At 53.3% G+C, this 22902-nt stretch overlaps 2 protein-coding genes across 2 annotated transcripts; one reads left to right on the forward strand and one right to left on the reverse strand.

The window, feature by feature from the left end:
* The first annotated feature begins 6604 nt into the window (after positions 1-6604).
* NRARP (NOTCH regulated ankyrin repeat protein) lies at positions 6605-9107 on the forward strand. Its single transcript, XM_080927455.1, has one exon. It carries the CDS (start codon positions 6946-6948, stop codon positions 7288-7290), a length of 345 nt encoding a protein of 114 aa, XP_080783581.1. The 5' UTR covers positions 6605-6945; the 3' UTR covers positions 7291-9107.
* Positions 9108-18139: 9032 nt separating this feature from the next.
* TOR4A (torsin family 4 member A) lies at positions 18140-20128 on the reverse strand. The gene is made up of 2 exons (XM_080927864.1): positions 20043-20128; positions 18140-19485 (listed from the first exon to the last, which is right to left on the reverse strand). The coding sequence occupies exon 2, from the start codon at positions 19447-19449 to the stop codon at positions 18166-18168; it is 1284 nt and encodes a 427-aa protein (XP_080783990.1). The 5' UTR covers positions 19450-19485; positions 20043-20128; the 3' UTR covers positions 18140-18165.
* Between the last annotated feature and the right edge of the window lie 2774 nt (positions 20129-22902).

Here is a 22902-nt window from a genome sequence, read left to right on the forward strand (position 1 = left end):
TGGAGTTGGGGTATAGCAAGGAAGTTCTAACAGGCTAAACTGGACCCTCAGATGCCCTAGAAAACCACTGCATATTCAAGGTCCCCAAAAAGATCCGGAGTGGGTTTGTTCCTGACCCACCATGGACTTCGGGACCACAGCAGACCTGTGGCTTTAGCAGCTATTCCAGATGTTATAAAATATAGACTGAAGATCTAGGAAAACCGGAAGATCCAGGGAAAGCTACAGCTGGTCACGGTGACCTTTCTTCTCACACATGAGCCTGGCTGTTCAGGAGGGTACGGGCCTGGCTCTTCCCTAAAGATTTGGGGTCTGGAGGTGAGTGAGGTAGTTTCCAAGGCCTTGAGAAATGGAAGAAGCAACTCACGGCCCAGAGAAGGTGAACGTAAAGGGGGGCTCCTGGGTACCAGACAGTACACAGGCTGGAGACAGGCCCTGTGGCCCAAACTTCAGTGGAAGATGACAGGCCCATGTGCAAGTCAGCCCACAGAAATAGAGGGGACGGTGGGATAGAGGAGTGTCCCAGCTTCCTGGTCTCCAGGGTCAACTGTATGCTACAACCCTTACTTTAGGCACCATCCTTCACATGCTATGGATGAGGAAACGTGGGTTTGGAGTTGGGGCAGAGCAGGTAAGTCCTAAGCAGGACTCGACACCCTTTTACTGCCCAGGCCTGTAACAGTGACTAGGACCTTAAGATCTCCAGAGAGGTGATGGAGCAACGGATACAGCTCAGTGGTGAGCAGGGGGACTGGAGCAAAACAGGTAAGGGGATCCCTGTAGCAGGTGGGGGGATGCTGGGGTCCTTCAGGGGTGGATCTCAAGGGTAGCTGGGGAAGTGCTGAGGGCCCCTCTCACCCTGAACTTCCTGGGTACTGTAGAAAGGTGGTAAGGCTGAGAGCCAGTGGCCTGTTCTCATGCAGTTGACCCTGACTAGGAAGCTGGGACATTCAGAAGCCCTTTGGGGTCAAGCAAACCGTCCTCTCTGTTTCTGTGGCCTGTAGACTGCTGGGTGGTTTGCACACTGCCAGTTGCCTGGCACCATGACACGGGCCAGTCACTCACTTTAAGTTCAGGGCACAGAGCCTGTCCCCCATTGCAGTGGGCCGGTATACGGACACTTCAGTCTGTCTACATTAGCTCTCAGTTCTCTGTAAGTCACCTGGGAGTGGGCGGAGAGAAACTTTCCCCTCTTGGGGTCCAACAGCTGCAGTCTTCACAAGGTGCAGCGGGGCAGGCAGCCTCACGTGGAGACCTCCAGCTTGCATTTCCTTGCAAGAGGGCAACCTCTCAGCTTAGCTGATACCACAGAGGTCTACAGAGTAAAAGTGTGGGGGGGGCGGTGAGGTAAACCAGACTTCAAGGAAGAGGCCTCCTCCACCTGGTGGGGATCTGTTGTACCCACTCATGTCCTGCCTATAGTTAATCTGGAACCTTCTGTAAACGAATTTTTGACAAATGAATTAAGGGGGTCGCAGGAGCGGAGTGGCTGCCCCTCTCATCTGCTATCTAGACTCCCTTCAGTTGCTCCCAGTCCTGCAGAAATTCTTCAGCGGGACACTGGCCCCTCTACCCTCTGCTCACAATCTGGCCAGGACCTGCAAAGGCCAGCAAAAACCATCCCCAACGTTTTTTTGAGGCCCTGAGGGCCCCACCCTGGTACTGGCTGATTTCGAAATGGGCTCTTTGGCAGTGGGCTTATCTCTTTATCACTACAAAAGGTCTGCCCCACCCCCACCCACTGGTTCTCAGGCCCCTGGATCCCTAATCAGCAGATCTCATGGCCAGGACTTGTTTCCCAGGGACCTTTGAGCCCTAAGAATGGCCCAAAGTTTAAGTTCCCTGGGGAGGAAGCCAGAAGCACCAAGGCTTCTCAGCCTCTGCTCTTTGGACTCTCCATTTGGGAGGTGGGGGGCAGGGCAGTGAGCCAGGCACGGATATAACGAGATTCAACTTACAGTGGCTTGGGCACAGGTGGCTCTAGGCCCCTTAGGACGCTTCCATCAGGCCCTACCATCTTCTTTTTTAGGCGATGAAGCCACCAGGAGCAAGGATTCTCTTAGATGGGACCAGACGAGTTCCCCAGAACCTGCTGGAAGAAACGAGACCTTGGGTACAGCTCGTGGATGCCTTGAGCCAACTGAGAAATCCCCAAGACCTGGCCCCAGAGGAGGGGCTGGGGGACAGTGCTGTAACTATGATCTCTCTCCCTTGAGACTGGGCAAAGCCAGAGGGCATATAGGCCAACACTTCAGCTACACTGACCAATGGCACACCACTGGGGCTGGAAGGGGTCCTATGTGGCATGCTAAAGGAGCCTTGGTTGCAAGATTTCTACTGTTTTTAGCAATGTAGCAACATTTTCTGGGATAGCTCCCACTTGGGCCTCATCATCACACACTTCCATGAGGTCCTGGAGAGGGCCCCCAGCTGCTGTGGGCCAAGTCAAGCCTCCAGCACAACCAGTAGCCCCTTTTAAACACAAAGCATCCAGAAACAGCCAAACAATAAACCTGAAAAACATTTGACCTGTGTGATTCAGGCTGTAGCCTTGTCTGTTTGCTTAATCTATCCCCCATACCTATTCCAAACCCTTCCACATGCCTTCAGGCTGTTAGAGATTCCAAAGACAAATCAATTTCTAAATGTCCAGGGTTACAGGCCCATAAGGTCTCTGTCTCCCGGGAACAGACGGAGGTGGCTCTCCTGGGAGAGAGAAGAGCAGCCATTATAACTGACTGGGAGGCTGGAAGCAGCTGCCTACCTACTAATGCTGCAGGACTCTCACCCTAGTCACACTGCCTAGTCACACTGAGGAAGCTGAGGCCCCCCCATAATCAAAGCTAGCTACCCTAGAGGATCTGAGGATGCTGATGTCAGGGACCTCAGAAGTAGGAAGGCCAATGGGAACAAAGGGAAGGGGGGAAGGGAGGGAAGAGAAGACCCAGGGTGGAAGCTCCTGCACACAGCCAGCCTGCAGCCAGCACACTTGGTGTTCCTGCAGCCTGCCCCTCCTTGCTCACTCCCCAGGAATGTACCACCTCCACCCCTTGCTCACATCCCTTTCCTTTGCTTCCTGCCTCGAGAGGAAACCGGCTCAGATTTGGCTGAAGAACCTAACAGATGCCTTCAGGCAACAAGGTTCTGAGTGTTATTTCTGCCTAGTGCAGGGAGTGTCTACAGGCCCAGGAGTGTGGTCTCAGAGCCATGTCTGCCCACTGCCCTTGGGATCTCGGACCTTCCTACAGTCTATGACATGCCACTTGCCCAGATGTGCCTGGGATCTACATCTGAGCCATTCTGCCCACAGCAACCTGACACCTCCTAGATGAGGAGAGCTGGGCAGAGACTGCAGCAACTCCCAGTGTCCCTCGGAGCCGGACCTTCCACTCAGCCTGACCTGAGCATCTGGTGTTGAGAGGATGAGGGTTGGAGTGGTTTCCTCCAGGAACTAGCTCTCTGTCCTCTCCTGGAAGAGTTCCTGACCACATTCTTCCCCACTCCTGGGTTGCAAGGAAGCATCAAGGAGCATTTAATTGCTTGCCAGCATAGTGGCATCCTAGGCAGCGGCAGGACCAAAGGTGAAATGGGAGGACACCTAACCATACCGCCAACCTCGATCCTGCCCCTAGGCCCATCCTTGGGACAGCCTTGCCCACTGTCCCAATGTGTTTCCCTGGCCCTCGCCTCCTCTTTGCCCAGAGCAGGACTCACTCACTTCCATCCTTGCCATTTCAGGGGGTTGGAGGCTGTTTGCCCCATGCAGGTTCGGGCATGGGAAGCAAGCCCCAAACTTAGGAGACTGGTTGCAGTATGCCCTTCTCAGCTGCAGACAGGCTGCCTCAAGGACTGGGTATAGTCACAGTGGTAACAGAGCAGCTATGGTGTCCATCCAGTATTTGCCTGCCATGCTGAGTGGTTACAGTGACTGTCTGCTGCAGTTCCTGCCGGCCTCCTTCCTCTGCTCTGCCGGCTGGCTGGAGCTCAGTGTTTGTTATTTGATTCCTATCCTCTCTCTTCTACCAGGTGTCTGGGCTGCTGGGAAGAAACACTCTCCTCTTTCCCACGCTCCCCAACACATTTTAATGAATTAGCTGGAAGCCCCGCCCCCCACTGCCCACTGGCCTCCCTCCCCTGCTCCGCGCCTTTAAGGTGGCTGCAGGCCTGGCCCGGCTTTGGCCAGCTGCCCTGCCTGTGCTGTCCTCCTATGGCCTCTCTGGGTGCCTAGACTACCCCACCCAGATTTCCCCAACAGGGATTCCAGAACGCTGCCCCTTCACAGCTCTGCTCTCACAGATGCTGGCTGCAGGAGTCAGGCATCTGGAGGGAGAAGGATGCCCTTCCCACTGTCCCCTTCTAGGAATGAGCAGATGGTGGTCAGGATGCTCTTAGGATCCGGAAAGGAATAAAGGTGAGAGTCCAGTATCACAGCCAGAAGGGGGTCTCAAGCGAGACCCCAAGCGAGCATCATAAACAGCAGCACTTAATACTGGGGGGAGGGAGGCTGAGGCTCTCTGGGAGGGCCTCCCCTCCCTCTCTTCCATAACATGGAACAAATGTTCACCTTTTGGGTGGTGCTTACTAGAAACCAAATGCCCCACAGCCTTCCCCAAGCCCCTCCTTATCTGAGACAGGAAAGCATGGGTGTGGGCCAGAGCAAAGCCGTGAGGGAGCATGAGCCAGCAGGGGATTTCTTAACCAGCACCTAAGAAGTCCTCCAGGTAGCTGGTCATTCGGCTCACAGTGGTGGTGGTACACCAAGCACATCTGTCTGTCCTTTGAGTCTGACACAGGGCAAAATGTCCTCAGGAAAAAGCTTTTACTACGATAGGCCTGCCACACCAGCCATGCTATTCTGCAAGAACTAGCTGAGCCTTCCAGCTCTCACAGCCCCTGTGGTGGCGGCCTAGCGTTCCCACACTGAGCTCACACAGGGCCCCTTTGTCTGCCGCCTGCTGCGGATGTCAACAGGACTTTTCTCCCAGGCTCTGCTCTGGGCAAGCATCTCAGATACCCTTCCTCAGCCCAGGCTGGAGCCCACCTAGGTAGGGGCCCATCCGGTGACCCATTCACCTTCAAGGGACAGCCCTGGGCTCAGTGAAAGTAAGGGCTCTGCTCACCCCAAGGTGTGGTCTCTGACTCCTGCCTGTCTGATGCCTTGTCCAAGCCCTATGCAGATGTATTATATAGCTTGGGCCAACTAGGAAGCAGAGCCTGTTCTCCTGTGCTCCCAGAACTCCCTTTTCTCCCTGCCTGCCTCGTTCTGGGTTAGTGTTCTGTGACACAGACATCAGTCAGAATCCCCAACTGCACCTCAATTCACCTGCACTGTGGGAAGAACCTCAAGGATTCCTCGCCAGATCTTGGAACAGTGAGGCGTAAGGTGTGGATCCGGGACCAAATGGGCAGAACCCAATAGACCACGGATCGCAAGAAGACCAGAGAGGTTTCCAAGCTGAATACACATGAGATTCAGCTCCTCTGGCTACTAAAAGGGGAGTGTGACCCTAAACTGGGTGACCTGACAGCAAGTGGCTCCATTCAACTTAGCTATGGTTTCTGCCAGAGCACAAAGTAAGGTTGGGGGGCAGGCCCCGTAAGCACCATACGTTCTGAGTCTGGAGCAGGAGCTTCCGCAGACGGAGCCTGGCAGGGTGGTCTGCCCAGCTGAGGCTTACAGTTGCCTGCTTGGAATTCCCAGTAAGCTTCAGAAGAAATCAAGCCCTGACGTGCCTGCCTCCTGCTCTGTCAAGTCTTGAGATCATTCCTCCTTAATTTTCAGCAGCCACAGTGAAGCTGAAGCTATAAAACAATGAGGGTGAGCGTTGCCTTCCCAGCCAGCGCCAGCACCTCCTGCCTCCTGGTCAGTTGTTAAGAGTGGTCAATGAAACGTGAGGCTTATGGTTTGGAAATGAGTCATTTCAGAACTCCCTCAGAGGGCAGTGCTGTGGGTCTCACAAGCCAGCCCTATGTGTCCTACATGCTGACAACGGCTGAGCAGAGGCAACAAACACATAGGGAGAGTGGTGACAGACTGCCCACCATGAGAGACAGACAGACTGTGCCAGCCTGTCCAAGGAACCCTTACACTGGGGGTGGCTTAAGGGCATGGTGCTCCTTTCATTAGTGTGGAGGGGCCAAACACAACTGCTGCTCAAGCTCCCTGGGTAGTTACTCTTGAGTAGAAAGTGTGTGATGGAGAAAAAGGAAGAGTGATGGAGAACTAAGCAACCGAGCGGTGTGTGAAATTGCTACCTATGAACGCCAGGTCCAGGCCTGGGAGTGTCTGCGCGAGGAACTCGCAGTTTCCAACATCTGTGAAGGAAGAAGAAAACTGCGGGACGTTATACACTGGAACAACCGGACCCAGGATCCGGCAGTGATGCTGGAAAACCCCTGAGGCCGCTTGACCACCCCGTCTGGTGCTGGCTGAGACCAGCGCCCTCTATCGTGGAGGGAGCAGCCGCACGACCCTGCCTCCGCCCCGCCCCCACGTGGGCACCACCCAATCGAAAGTGCCCTGGTGTGCGCGTCAAGAGCGTCCATTGTTATGCAAATATAAGACCCGTAAAAGACTCCGGGAAGCGCCGGGAGAATTAGAACTGTTTTGCAGAGGGACGCGGGTGGAGTTCAGCTGGAGCAAAGCCTAACCTCGAAGGGACCACGACTGCTAGTGTCGCGGCCTCCAGCTGCCCCAGGTCCTGCGAACCAGCACCCAGCCCTGTCGCCCGCCCGCCTGGGCGCGGCTGAATGCAGCAGGGGTCCCGCGCCTGCGGCCCTCGGCCCCGAGCGCCCGGAGAGCGCAGGGGCGGCGTGCGGGGCCCGGGGGCGCAGCGCCCTCCATGCGCCGAGGCGTACCCCGAGACACGCCCCGAGACAGCCCGGGGCCCGCATCGCAGCCGCCGCCCGCGCTGAGCCGGGGCGCGGCCCTAGCTCTGCGGCAGCATGAGCCAAGCCGAGCTGTCCACCTGCTCGGCGCCACAGACGCAGCGCATCTTCCAGGAAGCCGTGCGCAAGGGAAACACGCAGGAGCTGCAGTCGCTGCTGCAGAACATGACTAACTGCGAATTCAACGTGAACTCGTTTGGGCCGGAGGGCCAGACAGCACTGCACCAGTCAGTCATCGACGGCAACCTGGAGCTGGTGAAGCTGCTGGTCAAGTTCGGCGCGGACATCCGCCTAGCCAACCGCGACGGCTGGAGCGCGCTGCACATCGCCGCTTTCGGGGGCCACCAGGACATCGTGCTCTATCTCATCACCAAGGCCAAGTACGCGGCCAGCAGCCGGTGATAGCCACCCCGACCCCGGACCCTGGCCTCACCTGCGTCGTCTCTGCTGTACCTTCCCGCCAACTACCTCGGTGTGCGCCAGGTTTGCTGGTCCGCGTGGAAATCGGGCTAGGTCTCTACGTCCGCGGCCACGACCAAAGGAGCGCGTCCGTGGCCCCCAGGGTTCGGCTCTCCGCAAGAGAGCGCCTCCCCTCGGCAGTCCTCTGAGCCCCGCAGGGCCCCGAGTCTTCCCTCGGCCCCCGACCGCCTAGAGGGTGGGGGCGGGGCGCAGGCTCCAGTCCATTTTGAAATTTGAGTCTCACACTGGGAGACTTCGGAATCCCGAGATACCGGATCCTCCGCTTGAAATGTTTTCTCCGGAAGGTGAAAGGCGCGGGCGGACTCGCGCTCCCGCCGCCGCCCGTGAGGCCCGGCCGCCCGGCCGCAGTGTGGCTCCCGCCACTGGCGGCCGCCAAGCAGCCACTACCGGGACTCCACCATCTGCGCGCCCTCGCTCTAGGAAGGGGACGCTCCGGGTTCCTCACGTCCTCGACTATTTATCACGTGTGTGTATATTTGTGGGTGAAGTTTGTGCGCCTGAGTTTTTTTGTTTGGAAATATTGTGCGTGGTTATGGGAGAAAGATGCATTTTTTTTCCTTAAAACTAAAAACTTGAGTCTACCATTTCTTGGTTGCACTGAAAATACCGCCTAGCCCTATGGTTTTCCCATTGCTAGCCCCTCCCCCACCAAGTCCCTTATCTTCCACACCTCATTCCTCTGTTCCTCTCCCTGGATTCTGAGTTCAGGGAGCCCAGGATCTGTCTCCTTTTACCGTCCCGTGAGAGGCCACCATTTCCCCACACCGGTTGGTTTAGCAATGTTCCAAAGGGACCTTGAAGCCCGCGTGGCTGGGACGTGGGGATTCTAAGAGCCTTCCTAGTGACTTCTATTATAGTTAATAGTCGGTTGCACACTTTTTTAAAAAAGTAAATGAATTTGCCACAATTAAATGTCATAACATTTATGACAGAATATAAAATATTAACATATTTTAAGCCAAGTTTTAGGTGTATTTTTTTGAATCTTAGTTATGAACCCAATTTTAAAGGGCGTTGTATCCAGCGTTGTGAAGGCTGTTGTGTACCCATATTTATATTTTTATAAAATTCCTATAAAGACTGTGAATCTCTCATGCTATGGCTGACTGAAGAACTTCTGTGACCGTCCTGTCTTCCCCAGCTCCTCCCCCTCAGCCCCTTCTCCCTACCCAGACCCTGCTCCAGGACCCTATTATGATCTGAGGATCCTGCTATGAGGGAGGGGCTGTGCCAAGGACCAGGGCTGGAGGAGGTGCTGGAGTGTCACTTGCTGTCCCTGAAAGGAGAGACTTCCTGGTTTCTGTGGTTCCAATTTTCTATGCAACCCCACACCCCTTCTTGTTTTGATCCTGGGAAATAAAAGGGAGGCTGAATTATTCAAATTTAAATGAGGTTTCCCCTTCATAGTAGTGCTGCTGACCCTTCGTGCAAAAATGGGGAGCACTTGAGGACACAGGTGGGTGGAGCCTTTTGTGCCGCCTGGCCATATTCTTTGGTCTTCTGGGCTTTTATGAACCAGTGTGGGAGGAACAGTGATACTGTCGTGAAACTGGCAGCCATTGAGACAAGCACAGATTACTTCAAAAGGAGTTCTGTATGGTTTTTCTACATGCAAATGCCTTTTTAATTATGTTAATTAATGTTAAGACTTCCTGAGCCTATGTTGAAGCTTCAAATGGCTCCTGGTTTGGTCTCTATCTGTATGAAGTCTGTGGCACATCCTGAGCGTACGATATAGACTTGTAGCCCATTGTGAAAAATTTATAAATAAATTTTTCATTGGTCTTTTTATATTAAAAAAGATACTGGTTCTTAATTTTGGCAGAAGTCACTAATCCCCTCTAAGGGATGAGGTTGGGCCAGGGCATGCTATCTTCAACTAATAGGTGATGGCTGCTTGGCTTGTGAATCCAAAGATCTGTGTAAAACATGAGCTCAGCCTAGCTCAACTGTCACTGTCTAAGTCAACCACAGGGGCTTTGGGAACCCAGATACCACCTCAGGAGCTGTGTCTCAGCTACTTCCTAGGATTGGCAATGGCTGAGACCTCCCCAGAGAAGTCTGTTTGTAGCCTCATGCTTCCTACCCAGTCTGAGGTGTTAACCCTGGAGGAACTTCTGCACAGATGAGGGTCTCTTTAGATTCAGGGGAACATTCCAGTTGCTCCTGGGCGAGCAAACCCCCCTAGAGATTTGGGGCTTCCAGAGTCCAGGGCCAAATTCACCATAAAGTAGATCTGAGTTAGGTCCAGGGTTCCCATGCCTGTGATCTGAGAAAATGCATTGGAGGAACATGGACAACTCATTCCTGGGGTCCTGACTGGACCAGAGCAACAGCCATCAGGAGAGCTCCAAAGGAGCCCTAACATAAGTGGTTGTTCTGAAACAAACTCCAGGCAGCCATCATCCCACACATGCCCCTCAGGTTCCCACTTTCGAGGTCTTAACATTGTTTCCCCATCCACAGTAAGGTTATTAGACTTCCAAGAATGAATAGACTGTGATAAGACACTGGAGGGAGGGATGGGGTCTTCCTCAGGAAGTCCTGCCCCAGGAATTGTCACCACCAGGAGTGGCCATGTCTTCCCTCTGCTCTACACTGTTTTCAGGGGAACAAGTCTGAGGTTACTGATGCTCATTTCCCTGGAGCAGTGGCCAGCCGTCCAGCTCAAACTGCCCAAAGTTAGGAGGATGTGGCCAGTTAAGTCTTCAGTCCCCACCCTAGACTTCTGAGTACGGAGTGTGAGGAGGGAAGGCTCAGCAAGAGCCTTTACAGCCTTTAAAATTCGCCCACCTAAGAGAGGCTCGAGGGCTTCCATGGATGTGTTTGCCAATGCAATCCTGCATCTCCCCAAAGCTCTTTGGAGGGATCCAACAGACGGCGGTGTCAAGAACGAAATGAGGCTAAGAAGAGATGGCAAACCTGGGTGTGGTGGCATAGACCTTTTACTCCAGGCGCTCTCTGAGTTCCAGGCCAGCCTGATCTACACAGTTCCAGAACAAAAAAAAAAAAAAAAAAAAAAAAAAAAAAAAAAAGGCTGAGGAAGACAGTCTGGGCTACGGGAAAAGCACTGAGCCTCTTCCCAAAGCCGAACACTAGGAGGCAGGTAGGTAGACATGCTCCTTCCCCTTGGGCTCAGAGCTGTGGTAAGAATGCCAGCTGGTCAGACCCACTGAGTGCACAAAGTCTGGGAGCACAGGGGACTGTAGGCAGGGTGTTCCAGAGTGAGGACTGTGCAGAGCAGGGGAAGATTTAGCTGAAGTCCTTAGGCTGGCGGACTGGAAGGGCTCGCAGGAAGAGTGCCCGGCCGCATGGCTCCCGTGACAGAGCAGACGTCTCTGTGACCAGGTCAAGGTTGCCATATCTCTGGTGCCCATTTCCCTAGAATGTAGTGGCCAGTGGTCCTTTCAGCTCTACAAAGTACCCGTTGCAGCGGAGCAGGCAGTTAGTATGGGCTGGACGAGTCTCCGGTAAAGTCCTTTCCTCTCCCCAGACACCGTAGGGCAGGTGAAAAGAACCTGGCCCTCCAGAGCTGCACATGTGCCTGTTGCCAGGTACTAGCCAAGAGGTACTGAGAGGACCTGGAGGATTGGGCACCAGAATAATTGGGGAACCCTGAAGTTCTCCCTCAGGACACAGAATTCGAAGGTCAAGGCCTGCCCCTTGTTTTCTGGAGAGTGCTTGGCTCCTACCTTTGATCTGATCCATTACACAGACAATATTTACTGCCAGAAATGCAGAAATACCGTCGTCCACTTGTAAGAGTGAACTGGGAAGAGCTAGAACACAGAACAGGCCAGAAAGGGAGAAGAGCAGTGGCTACGGGGCAGTCTTGTCCCTAAAGCTCATCACAAGAATGGACAAAGGGGACGTGCACCACGATGAAGGAACAGCTACCCTTTGACCTGGGAAAGCCAGCTGTGTCTTGGTGCTCCCACGAGGCCTGAAGGAAAGAGGCGACATCCACAGGCCTTGAAGGACGGGAAAGGAGGCCTTGTGCCTGGGACTGCTAAGCAACAAAGCCCAAGCCTTCCGTATAAGGGCTCAGACCATAGGAGGGGCCGTCGAAGGTCTGGGAACCTCAGCAACTGCTCCTTCTGAGGCCTTGGCAAGACCCTCCTGGGGCTCTAGGGTCCCTGGAGGCCGTCCTCCCCCACCGCCTCAGCCCCGCCCCCGTGCGGCGCATTCTTCTGGTTGGATGTCCTTCCGACAGTCCCCTGCGCGTCCGTCTGTCGGTCTTTCTTCTCTCGCCCGCACCAAAGCCGCGGCCCCATTCATTCTGGAGGCCTCTGCCCTCTCCTGAGCGGGTCCTCGCTCGGCGAGCAGCTGCTATGCTAATGAGGACGGCGGCGGGTGGGGCGGGCAAGACTCACAAAGGCAGAGTCTTTACATTCAAAGCCAGCGGGGCCGTTCCTGCGAGCCCGCCAGGCGAGGCGGCCGGGAGCGGCGCCCTCCGGCGCACCGGCTGCCCAAGCACCCACTGCCGGGCTCGGTGTGAGGGCAGAGACCAGCTGTCGTCTGCTCTAGGTCACTGCCTGGGACCCGCAGCTACTTAGGAGGACCTGCTTGTGCCCTCCAGACGCTTCTCTTAGTGGCTCGGTGCACGTGTGCAGGCTGCGAGTGACACCCTCCCCAAGACAAGAAAGAGACAAGGAGGTTGGAGGAGACCCAAGCAGAGTCTGAGAACACCCTGGTCCTGACCAAACAGGAGCAGAGATCTCCGGTCACCTCCCGAGAGCGGGCGGGGTTCCCCTTAGGCACCGAGAGACGGGGACGGGTTGGGGGAGACAGGGGCGGGCAAGACTGGCTCTCTGGATCTCGGACGCACCTTGCCCAGCCTGGACCTCCCCGGCCTCTGATGATCCGGGCTCTTCCTGTGGAGCTTAAAGCTAGTTAGGGGAAAGGGCGTGGAAGCTGGGGAGGGGGCGGCTGCGGCTGGCCTGCCAGACTGTGCTGCCTCCCTGTGGTCACGGCCAGCACTGTGGTTCCCGCCAAGAGCACTAGGTGTGTGGCTGAGGTGGGCAGCTGTGTTTGTGCTTCTGGTTGCCCAGGATTCCAGCCTCCATCCGTCGGAGGCATGGGTGACCTGCTTAGGTCACAAAGGAACAAGAGCTGACATGCATGGGTCAGAAAGACATGACCAGCTGGGGCTCTGCCCAGGGGTGGGAGCTCCACAAGGTGGGCTATGAGACAGAGGATGAGTTCCCAGAACTGATGACACCGGAACCAGACAGAGTAGACAGCCTGGCCTAAAGCAGTGGGAATGGCGTTAGTGTATGACAAGCAGGATGGACGGAGAGAAAGAAATAGGGAAAGACCAGGGAGAAAATGCACAGCGAGCGGGCCTTGGCAGCTGCTGAAGTTGAAAACCTGATCATTTGTGGGAGGGACAGGAAAGCAACCGATCAGAAGGTGGAAATGGTCCAAGCTGTACGTGGTCGAGGCCAACTGCCCAGCTGAGACCCCTGAACCACTTCTGCAGTCCCTATAATGTCTTGACCAAGTGGAAAATGGAGGCTATCCCAATGCTCAAGACTTCAAAGATGGTTAGCAAAACACCCACCTTTACCCAAAGGCCACACTTCTAACGGCTGCAGGATACAGGACACATTCCAAACGATCCTTAAGATAGGCTAGAGGGTGCCTCTGGGTACAGAGCCTGGAGCCTCTGTGGGCCCAGTGGTGGCTGGCACTAGTAGGCTGCCTCTCCTGCAGCCTTATGAATGATAAGCACAGAAAACCATAAGCCAAGGAAATGCTTCCCCTCTCCCTCCCTTCCTCCCCCTTCCCTCCTTTTTCCTTCTCTCCCTCGCATCCTCCATCCTGCTGTGTAGCCCTGGCTGTCCTGGAGCTTGATTCTAGGCCTCAACTGTAGAGATCCTCCTGCTTCTGCCTCCCAGTCTTCTGTTGGGGACTAAAGGGGTACACTACCACTGCCCGGCAATTCAATGGTTTCTTTTCAATGTTGCTTCTTCGGTCCTGGTGCTTTATCACAGCAGTGTGCAAGTAGTTAAGTTATACACCTATCAAAAGCGACCTGAAGCCTGCGGACCAGAGTTCCGCCTCCGGAACTAACAGTCAAGGGAGGGAGAGCAGCCACTCCACAGGTGTCCTGTGACCTCCACACACTAGCTGTGGAACACACTAATGTGCGCTCACATCACGTACACAGCTAAGCTTGGTGGTAGTTGCATGCCAACAGTCTCAGCACTCAGAATCTGTGAGTTGGAGGCCAGCTAGAGCTACAGAGTGAGACCCAGTCTCAAGAAAATACATTTTAAAATTAAAAACTTTGAACCAGGTGTGGTGAACACCTTTAGTCCCAGAACTTGAGAGGCGGAGGCAAGAAGTTCTGATTCGAGGCCAGCCTGAGCTATAGAGTGAGTTCCAGGACAGCCAAGGCTATACAGAGAGTCCCTGTCTCACACCTGCACACCCCCCCAAAAAATAATTAAAACTAATATAAGCTTGGTGGTGGTGGTGGCACGCGCCTTTAGTCCCAGCACTAGGGAGGCAGAGGCAGGTGGATCTGAGTTGGAGGCCAGCCTGGTTACACAGAGAAACCCTGTCTTGAAAAACCAATTAATAATAGCAATAAACTAAAATCTTTGAGGACTAGGCAGGTTTCACCATGGCGGAGCATTTGTTTTTTTCCAGACAGGGGTTTTCTGTGTGGCCTTGTCTATCCTTAAACTCAGTCTATAGACCAGGATGCCCTCAAACTCAGAGATCCTCCTGCCTCTGCTCCTGAGTGCTGGATTAAAGCTGAGTACTGCTATACCCAGTTTGAAACAGCATTTTTAAAAGTTAAAGTGAGTGAAAAATGATGTCACAGAACATGGAAGACGCCATGGCTGAGAGCTCTTGCAAAGGACCCTGGTCCGATTCTCAGCACCCGTGTCTGCCCACCCACAGCGGTCTGTAACTCTAGCTCCAGGAGATGCAACTTCCTCTTCTGCCCCGGGACACCAACACTAACATAAGCATAATTTTTTAAAAAATTAATTGAAAGAGGTGGCTCAGTGGTTAGAGCACTGACTGCTCTTCCAGAGGTCCTGAGTTCAAATCCCAGCACCACATGGTGGCTCATAACCATCTGTAATGGGATCTGATGCCCTCTTCTGGTGTGACAGCTTCAGCATGGTCATATATATAGAATAAATATGTAATTCTTTAAAAAATAAAGGGTTTGGAGAGATAGTTCAGTGTTTAGGAACACTGTCTTCCCTCATCGAGGACCCGAGTCAGTTCCTAGCACCTACATGGAGGCTCGCAACTGTAACTCCAGTTCCTAAGAGTCTGATTTTCTCCTCTGCCATCCCCATGCCCCATGCATGCTTGTAGCACACAGTCATACATCCAGGCAAGACACTCATACACACAGCATAAATAAAACTTTAAAATAATAAGGTCTTCCCTCGATGCTCTACATCAAAATCTTGCTGCCTCCGCCTTCATTCTTTTGTCTAACCTACGGCTATCCTGTGGTTGTGAGCATATTGTGTCAGAAGCACAGATGGCTACATATGTGCTCTTCTACACTGTTAAGAGTTTATAGGACAGGGCTGGAGAGATGGCTCAGCAGTTAAGAGCACTGACTGTTCTTCCAGAGGTCCTGAGTTCAAGTCCCAGCAACCACATGGTGGCTCACAACCATCTGTAATGGGATCTGATGCCCTCTTCTGGTATGCATGAAGAGATCAACAGTGTATATACAAAACAAATAAATCTTTAAAAAAATAAGTTCTTAAGAGCTGCTAGGGACACCACAAAACCAAGCTCAGCGTGGGTTTTTGAGTCAAGTCCATAGAGCCAAGGTACAGGACGAGGCTGGCTGGGTGGCTGTCAAGCTCCTTGCTTGCTGGTTCCTTGACCCATGGGTGTTGAGTTGATGGGTGCTCGTTAATTCATTCGTCTGGCACACTGATGTGTTCATATGGTATCTCCTCATCTTCAGCATCTGTGTCTGGCAGGGCAGATGGTGTTTCAAGCATAGAGAAGTGCAGTCATCCTGCCTCTGTGTTTCCCAAAATGGAGTCAAATTCTGCTTTGTAAAATGAAATAACCTAAGGCAAGGCACAGACTAGAAGCCACTGTTTTATAATTATGACTTGGAGCCCAATACCGCCTGATCTCAAACTGGTCTGTGTCATTTCTGATTCTCAGAAGGCCTGCTGTTAGGGTTCCTTTAACTGCCCTTGTTTACACTTCTAAAGACAAAGACACTTAAAGTTCTTAAGACAGGTTTCTGCCCTCTAGATTTATGGGTCAAGAGGTCAAAAACATGTTTTAAAGACGAAAAAAAAAGTCTCTCCCCTCCCACCCACCAACACCTTGACACATTTCTGTTTTGAAGATGGAAAGTTTCCCCTCTGTGATGGGCTGTCTGCTTTCCCAAACCTTGACTTGATTAAAGTGGTTCCCTCTTCCAGCTTCTGTCTCCACATGTGTTTGGTAGAGGCTCTGAACGGTGCTGAGTGGGAGCAGCCTTCTCAGAGTCATACATTTGGATACTTGGTCCCTGGTTGGTATAACTATTTGGGATGGATTAGAAAGTGTGACCTCAAGGTGTACCTCCAGAGCTTCACTTGGAACCAATGCTCTCTGTTTCCTGCTTGTGAATCACAGCAGGATTAATGGAAATTCAGAGTCTGAAGCCAGTCTAGGCTACAAGGAGTTCAAGGCAAGCCTGGACTATATAGCAAGATCCTATCTCAAAAATAAAACAAAAAGAGCAAAAACAGAGTACTGAGTTCTGGGTCACCTAGGATCTCATAGCAAGTCTGTATCAAAAGGATAAAGACGATAGTGCCTTGCAGATTTCCTGCTCAGTTCTGCTGGCTAAACTATGAACTTCAGCTTCCTGTTACACTTCCCTCCAGAATTTCTCAAATATCAAAACCTACAAAGTCCATTTGGCCAGAATGATGGTGCACAAGTATAATTTTAGCATTTAAGAGGCTCAAAACTTCAAGGTGAACCTGGGCTACAAATGTAAAACCCTGTCTGAAACACGAATTAGGGTTCAGGAGTTTTGAGACAAGAGTTTTTCTGTGTAGCCCTGACTGTCCTGGAACTCCCTCTAGAGACCAGCTCTTAAACTAAAGAGCTGCCTGTCTCTGCCTCTGAGTGTTGGGACTAAAGGTGCACACCACCATACCCACCTCTGAAACCAGGAAGTAGTAAATGGATGCTTAGAGCCACTGGTGAATTCCCAGTGACGGGTTTCAGCATCTTTTTCTCAACCCATAGACAAACAGAAAAGGAAAAGAAGATGGGTAGATTGGAGCTGCAGTTTATCCGTGGACATAATGCAACCTGCTCGGTGCTGAGTGTTCAGGCCTCTTTAGACCAGAAATTAGCCTCCATGAAATTATTTTAGAGGTGCACAGTTTTATAAATAAATAGAGAAAAAATACAGACGTTTAGTGAAGGACTGAAAGCAACACATAGCCAGGTAGGTTTCCAAGTGACAATCCTGGGGCCATCATCCTGCAAGAACTGAACAGTGCCCACATTCAGCAGGTCATGCACACAGGATTCTCAGACCATGCTTGGCAAACGGGAGACAATGAAATTCAAAAGGACATGCAAGAGAGCCTGCCAGTGATCCTCTCTAGGGAAACCTGAGCCTGGGTGGCTTTGTACCTCTCGCCCAGTGTGAGGAGGACTTATTACCCCCATTGAGGGGCCTCTCCTCTCTGATCTCTTCTTGTGTCACCACTGGCTGTATCCCTCAAGCCTCACTTCTGGATGTGCCACTTTCTAACCCAGAATGATGAGCATTCACAGGCAAAGTCTGGATGCAGCCACCAGGTGGCAGCACAGATGCGCCAGAGTACTAAGAAACCTCATGCCTAGCAAATTCCACGCAAATGGAGACAGGCTGAACCCAGGACGCCAAAGGTCTTCAGGTCCAGCACAGCACAGGCAGGCAGAGGCCTTGCACCTGTCCATCTGCCCCCACCCCACTGGGTCTCATAATTGCTTCCTGCTTCCTACAAACAGCCAGTCAGGCTGAAGACCCGGGGTCACTTCTACTGCTGCCTGTTTGCTGTGGACTCAACTGCTGTCACTCCAGAGCCGGGGGATGGAAGAGGTCAGTACAAGGACTGAGCTCCTCAGCAGTAGGACAGACTGGAGTCCAGTGAACATTTTTAGGAAACCTGAACACCTCCCTGGAGTATAGGTTCCTCTTCTCTCACGTCATCTGCTGAGCAGAGCCCTGAACCTTGCAGCTGATTCCAAAGCCACTCTATGTGTCTGTCTGGACAAACAGGCAGCCAGTTTCAAGAGGGTGGGTCTCCCAGTAGGTCCATCCTCCAAAACATCTGAATTCCGCTGGATCTACTCACTGGCTTGTAGCTAGCTCCATCGTCTTCTGAGGCAGGTCTAGAGGAGCATTCCCCACCTTGTGGGCTCTAAAGAGGCACTGAAGGGGTGGTTGGGAGTTTGTGAGAGGCATGGAAGCTGCCATATGTTCCAGAGGACCACAATCCTACCACAACCACACACCTGAGACCATCTGTACCGTAAGTGCATACTGGCTACCTCCTAGGGTTACGGGAGGCCTTATCACATGTTTCTCGGACAGGGTGGGCATAGTCGGAGCTGGGGCAGGGGGAGACTCCATATAGGGGGGACCTTAGGGAATCTCAAGGCTCAAGGGTGAAGAAGAATAGTTCAGAGCTGAGGCACTGAATCGGCCTCCCTAGCTCCTGGGGTGAACCATCTTGGGGGCCACAAATCACCTGACATCCTTCCTGTTTTCTTTGAATGCCTGGGCCCACTGACTACCTAGTGTTCAGCATGTGCAGGGTTGTGCTGCAAGAGGTTGACCTTAGCTACTACCTGCTTACAGCCAGTGATGGCAAATTCATGGCCAGCAACGTGGTAGTAGCTGAGTTGCTCTGCCAGACGTTCTGCCAGCGCCTGCTCAGGAAAAAAGCCCTCCCCTGCCATCTCCTCTCTGAAGCAGTTGACCACATCTGGCTTGTCCAGTAGCAGGAAGGGCACGATGGCTGCCGTGTGCCACAGAGGGTGCACACGGGCCAGGAGCTCTCGAAGACTGGTGTGTAACTCCTCCTCAGCTGAAGACTCCTCGGTCTGAGTACTGCGTGCACCGTGGCGGAGTGGAGGCAACATCCGTGACGCATTTTGCAGCACAAAGTGTGTGATCTCTGTACCACCAGCACCACTTAGGAGGACATAGACAGCATTGTGGAAATGGTGCGAACGCTGTGGCTGCACGAGGTTGTGCAGTTCATCCAGCAGCGCAGGTGGTAAGAGTTCAGCCTCATCCAGGACCAAGAGAGGGGTCTTCTCCTCAGCCTCAGCCTGTGCCACCACATCCGCCACACGCTGTGCCAGCTCCTTCCGGCAGTCCTGAACCGGCCGTGACTCTGGACAGTGATGTCGTGCATGGTACTGCAGAACCAAAGCACCATCCTCCAGCACTGCGCGAAAGTGGCGTGCCAGCAGGCGCCCCACGTGACTCTTGCCTACACCAGTGGGCCCGTGCAGCGCCAGGAGCAAGGGATGACTGTGCACATGTGTAGCCAAGTAGTCTCGCAGCAGGGCCATGATGCGGCCCACAGCAGCCGGCTGGCCAAACACGGAACACTGCAGCGCCTTCTCCAGCCCGTCCAGGTCGTAACGCTGTGCATTATCGTCCAGATTTTCAATGGCGTTGAGAACCTGGAATCCCACAATGGCTACAAGAAGAAGCAGGCAACGCTGTGCACGACTCTGTCGCTCTGTGCGGGGTCGGCACTTCCGCGAGGTTTCCGGATAGAGCACTACCCGACTACGCCTGCGCCTCTTTCGGGGTGTCCTAGAAGACAGTTCCGTCAGGCTGTCGAAGGTGAAGAATTTAGGTTGGTCTAGGTCGCCACGCAGAGTCCCCAAGCTGCCGCTGGGCCCGAGTGTCCCCGTCCCAAGGTTCGGCTCAGTGCCTGGCTGCAAGAGGCGCCTCTTGCGCAGGACACAGACTCGGCGGCGTAGACGGAGCACAGCGCGCACTGGCGCGATCACACATGGTCCCTTGGCCTGGGGCTCTAGGCTAGGATGGCCGCGGTCCATGGCTCAGGAACTGTGCTAGGCATGCAGCTCCCCTCCCTGTAATAGGAAAACGGGAAGACTTCCTGAGTCCCGGATCTTACCCTCTGGGGGGTTCCTTAAGGTGCTTTACGGCCAAATACTAGCCCCGCCTCGCCTAGCTCCACTAACCAGGAAGCCCAGCTCTCAGCAGGAGGGCCCCAACGCATGCAAATCTCTTGGGTCCTCTTAGCAAAGGCCTAGGCCTTGAGGAAGTGCGGGGGTGGGGTGAGGTGTATAATTTATCAGACTGTTGACTTCCCTCTTGGAGGAATAAACAAATCCTAAGTAGGCCCCTTGTCCCAGAGGACTCCGTACCCCTAAGAGTTGAGGCTCTCCTCATACTTAGGACAGTCGGTGGAAAGGAATGAGCAGACAAACGTTCATGTTTTGGGGAATGAACTCTAGCAATGTTCCTAGTAACAACCCACTTCCACCCCGAGCCCCCATCCAAGCACAAATCTGGGGCCCCTCAGCATCCTCCCAGAGAACACGAGCAGAAAAAAGAACAGAAAGAGCAAGGAAGGATTAGAGCCTTGACTATGAGGCTGGCCTGGATCTCTCCACATCATCCCTACCTGCAGCTGCTCAGGCTCCCCAGCTCGGCCACTCCCTTCCGAGGCCAATAGCCAGCAACTCAGGAAACAGGAAATGCTAGTCTTCCACCCCGAGGGTGAGGTGGGTGGGCCAGGGTCTGGCTGGCCCAACTCGGGCTTGAAGGGGTAGCGACTCCTGCAGGTCCCCAGGGACAGGAGCAGAGGAAGCTCTGGGGAGGTTTCCGCTTAGATGCAAAGGAAGTGAGTCAGGGGTGCTGGCAGGCGGAGCTTGGGCTGAACGGATCCGCCAGTGGGGGGAGGTCTGGCTGACTGGCCCAGAACCCCTATCCAGGGCACAGAGAGGGAGGGGGCCCGTCCAGCAGTTCTTCCCGTAGGTTCCCTGGACTCCTAAAAGCTCAGTCTGCCCTCTACTGATACCGTCTGTGCCAGGACACTCCTTTCCCTGACCCAGAAAAACTGAGGAAGGGACCCTAAAGACTACTGAGGCTCTCAGCTGAACATAAACTAGTAGAAAGCAGGTCATTTGCTTAGCTGGGTGCCTCTAATTCCTTTCTTTTCTTCTCTGCTTCCCTTCTTTCCCCTATTGTACTCACCCACCCCTTTGCCCATTCAGCTGGACCTCTCATAGGACAGGGTCCAAGAAACGGAAGTTCTAGAGATAGAACCCCTTAGGGCTCAGGGTCCTTGTAGAGTGGGAGGAGCAGATTTGGAAATGTTCTTGAACCAAGAAGCGGGAGACAGAGAAGCTTTAGACTTCACTGCCACCTGTCTGCCTGTGGCCCTGCCCACGGCCATGCCCATTTCTGCAGGAAGGGACTTGCCTGAATGGCTCCAGACTCCTCCCATTCTGAAAGGGAGCTGCTTGCTTCCTTGGCCAGCCTAGGATTCCTGAACTTTTCAGAACTCTCACAAAGTTTAGAGTGGCCAAAGAAGATGTTTCCAGATCCCTCTAGACAACTCAGCCTCATCCATGACCCCGCCCCCTCATCTACACTTCAGACTGTAAAGTGTCAGTGCAGACAGCTGACTGACCAGGTCCTGGAGGGGAGAGGCTCTTAGAAACTTTGGTTGTCTAGTCTAGAATTTTCTGACCCGGGAAGAATACTGCCCTGAGGTAACTGACCAGGCCCTGCAAGAAAGGGCCAGGGTAATCTCTAGATAAGCCCAATGCTGGCCAGCTTCTTTTGCAAGAAGGCTGATCTGTCCAACTCTCTGGGGCCCAGCCTCCCCTTCTGGGAAGAGGAAAAAACCTGACCAAGTGACCTATTCAGGGAACTTACTTCCCAGAGTTAATCTTTGCAAGGATAAGGCTTTTATAGACAAGTTTCATAAGCTCCAGTGCCAGCCTTGTCCAACCCTACTGTAAAACCTGACCCTTCACCCGCCCCACCCTTTCCTTCCACAGCTCCTTGAAGGCACACTTGCAGAATCCAGCCACACAGACCTTTTGTCTTTCCCAGCCCTCAGCCTCTAGCAGCCCTTCCCTCTGCACAGTGACCTTGCCCAGAATCCAGTCCACCACAGCTTCTGTCCTCAGCCCAGTCCTTTCCTGTCAACCCCATGTAGCCGCAGTCACTATCCTAAGCACATGAGTGTTAGTTAGTGTTGGACCGTACAGCCCTGCCCTTCCTAGAATGTGTGTGCTGTGTAAGTAGCAGTTGCCTGGATATGACACCCCACACATCCCAGTGCCATAAGCTTGTACTAACGGATCATTGGCATCACCCCACAGACATGTCTCTTCCGCTTTACAAATAAGCAAGCAAGCCGAGCCTAATGGGAGGCACTTAGGAGGCCTAAGTAGATGGTGAGTCTGTGACTCTGAGGACAGCCTCTGCAGAGAGCCTGTCACAGAAAAAAATAATAAAACGAGAATCCAGCAGCACTCCCCTGAACTGAAGGCCTGTGTTTATAAAACTTAGCAGCTCTCCTGTGGTCCTACAGTGATCTGGCGGTGTTGTGTGCTGGAGTCTCCCCAGCCACCTAGAGGATGGTAGAGGCTAAAAATTCAATCCACTGTGCTGTGCCTTCAGTATTGGTTATGATCAGACAAGGCTGTATGAATGTCACCTTCAGGCAGCCCATGGCTTTAAAGAGAGAAAACAGAACTCGTACATTTTCAGTCCTCCCCACCCCACTCCCCCAAATCACTGAGTACCCTATGCCTCAGGCCTCTGTTGGAAAGATGGATATCAAATTCATCCTGATCTTTGGACCAGGTCCTTGAGCCAAAATAAACACTTTCGTTATGACTCATCTAGCCTATGGTGTTACAACAGAAAACTGAACAGCCCCTTCCCCGGCACTCAGCTTCAGGGATGTATTCAACAGCCTGCCCTCCCCGCCAGTGACAAACACCCAGAGTCATACCGTCCATTAACAACTGGGAAAGCTAGGCACAGACTGGGGTCCCTGCAAACACCCACACCTGCCTGATCCCATCACAGCAAGAGAGCTTTCATCAGGCCTCACACTTCTTCCCTGCTCAGCCACTCTGGTGGTTCCTGTCTTGAAGGCACAGGAAGGCCCAGTGCCAGCCAGGGGTGTCTAAGCTGCCACAGGGCTGTGAAGGTTGATGTCCAGAGTCACTCTGACCTAGGGCTTGTCCTTGGTCCTCCTAGGGATTTCTATACCTCTTTTTGAAAGGAGCAAAAGACTGTACACAGAGACCAAGGCACGCTGAGAGGCCCTGGGATCTTCCAGCTGGGCCCTACACCAGGTTACTCAGAACAGAGTTGCCAGGCACACAGGCCAAAGCACTGACTCTCCAGAAGGTTACATCCTCCTGACATGGTGGCATGCACTAGTCCTAGCATGTGGGAGGCAAAGGCAGGATCTCTCCAAGTCCAAGACCAGCCTAGTCCAAACAGTAAGAGAAGGC

This window comes from Micromys minutus (genome assembly GCF_963924665.1).
Source record: "Micromys minutus genome assembly, chromosome: 13".
Lineage (NCBI taxonomy): Eukaryota > Metazoa > Chordata > Mammalia > Rodentia > Muridae > Micromys > Micromys minutus.

Bases quoted from the DNA above. Each gene is read 5' to 3' on its own strand.
- TOR4A (XM_080927864.1), bottom strand. From the start codon at position 19,449: ATGGACCGCGGCCATCCTAGCCTAGAGCCCCAGGCCAAGGGACCATGT.
- NRARP (XM_080927455.1), top strand. From the start codon at position 6,946: ATGAGCCAAGCCGAGCTGTCCACCTGCTCGGCGCCACAGACGCAGCGC.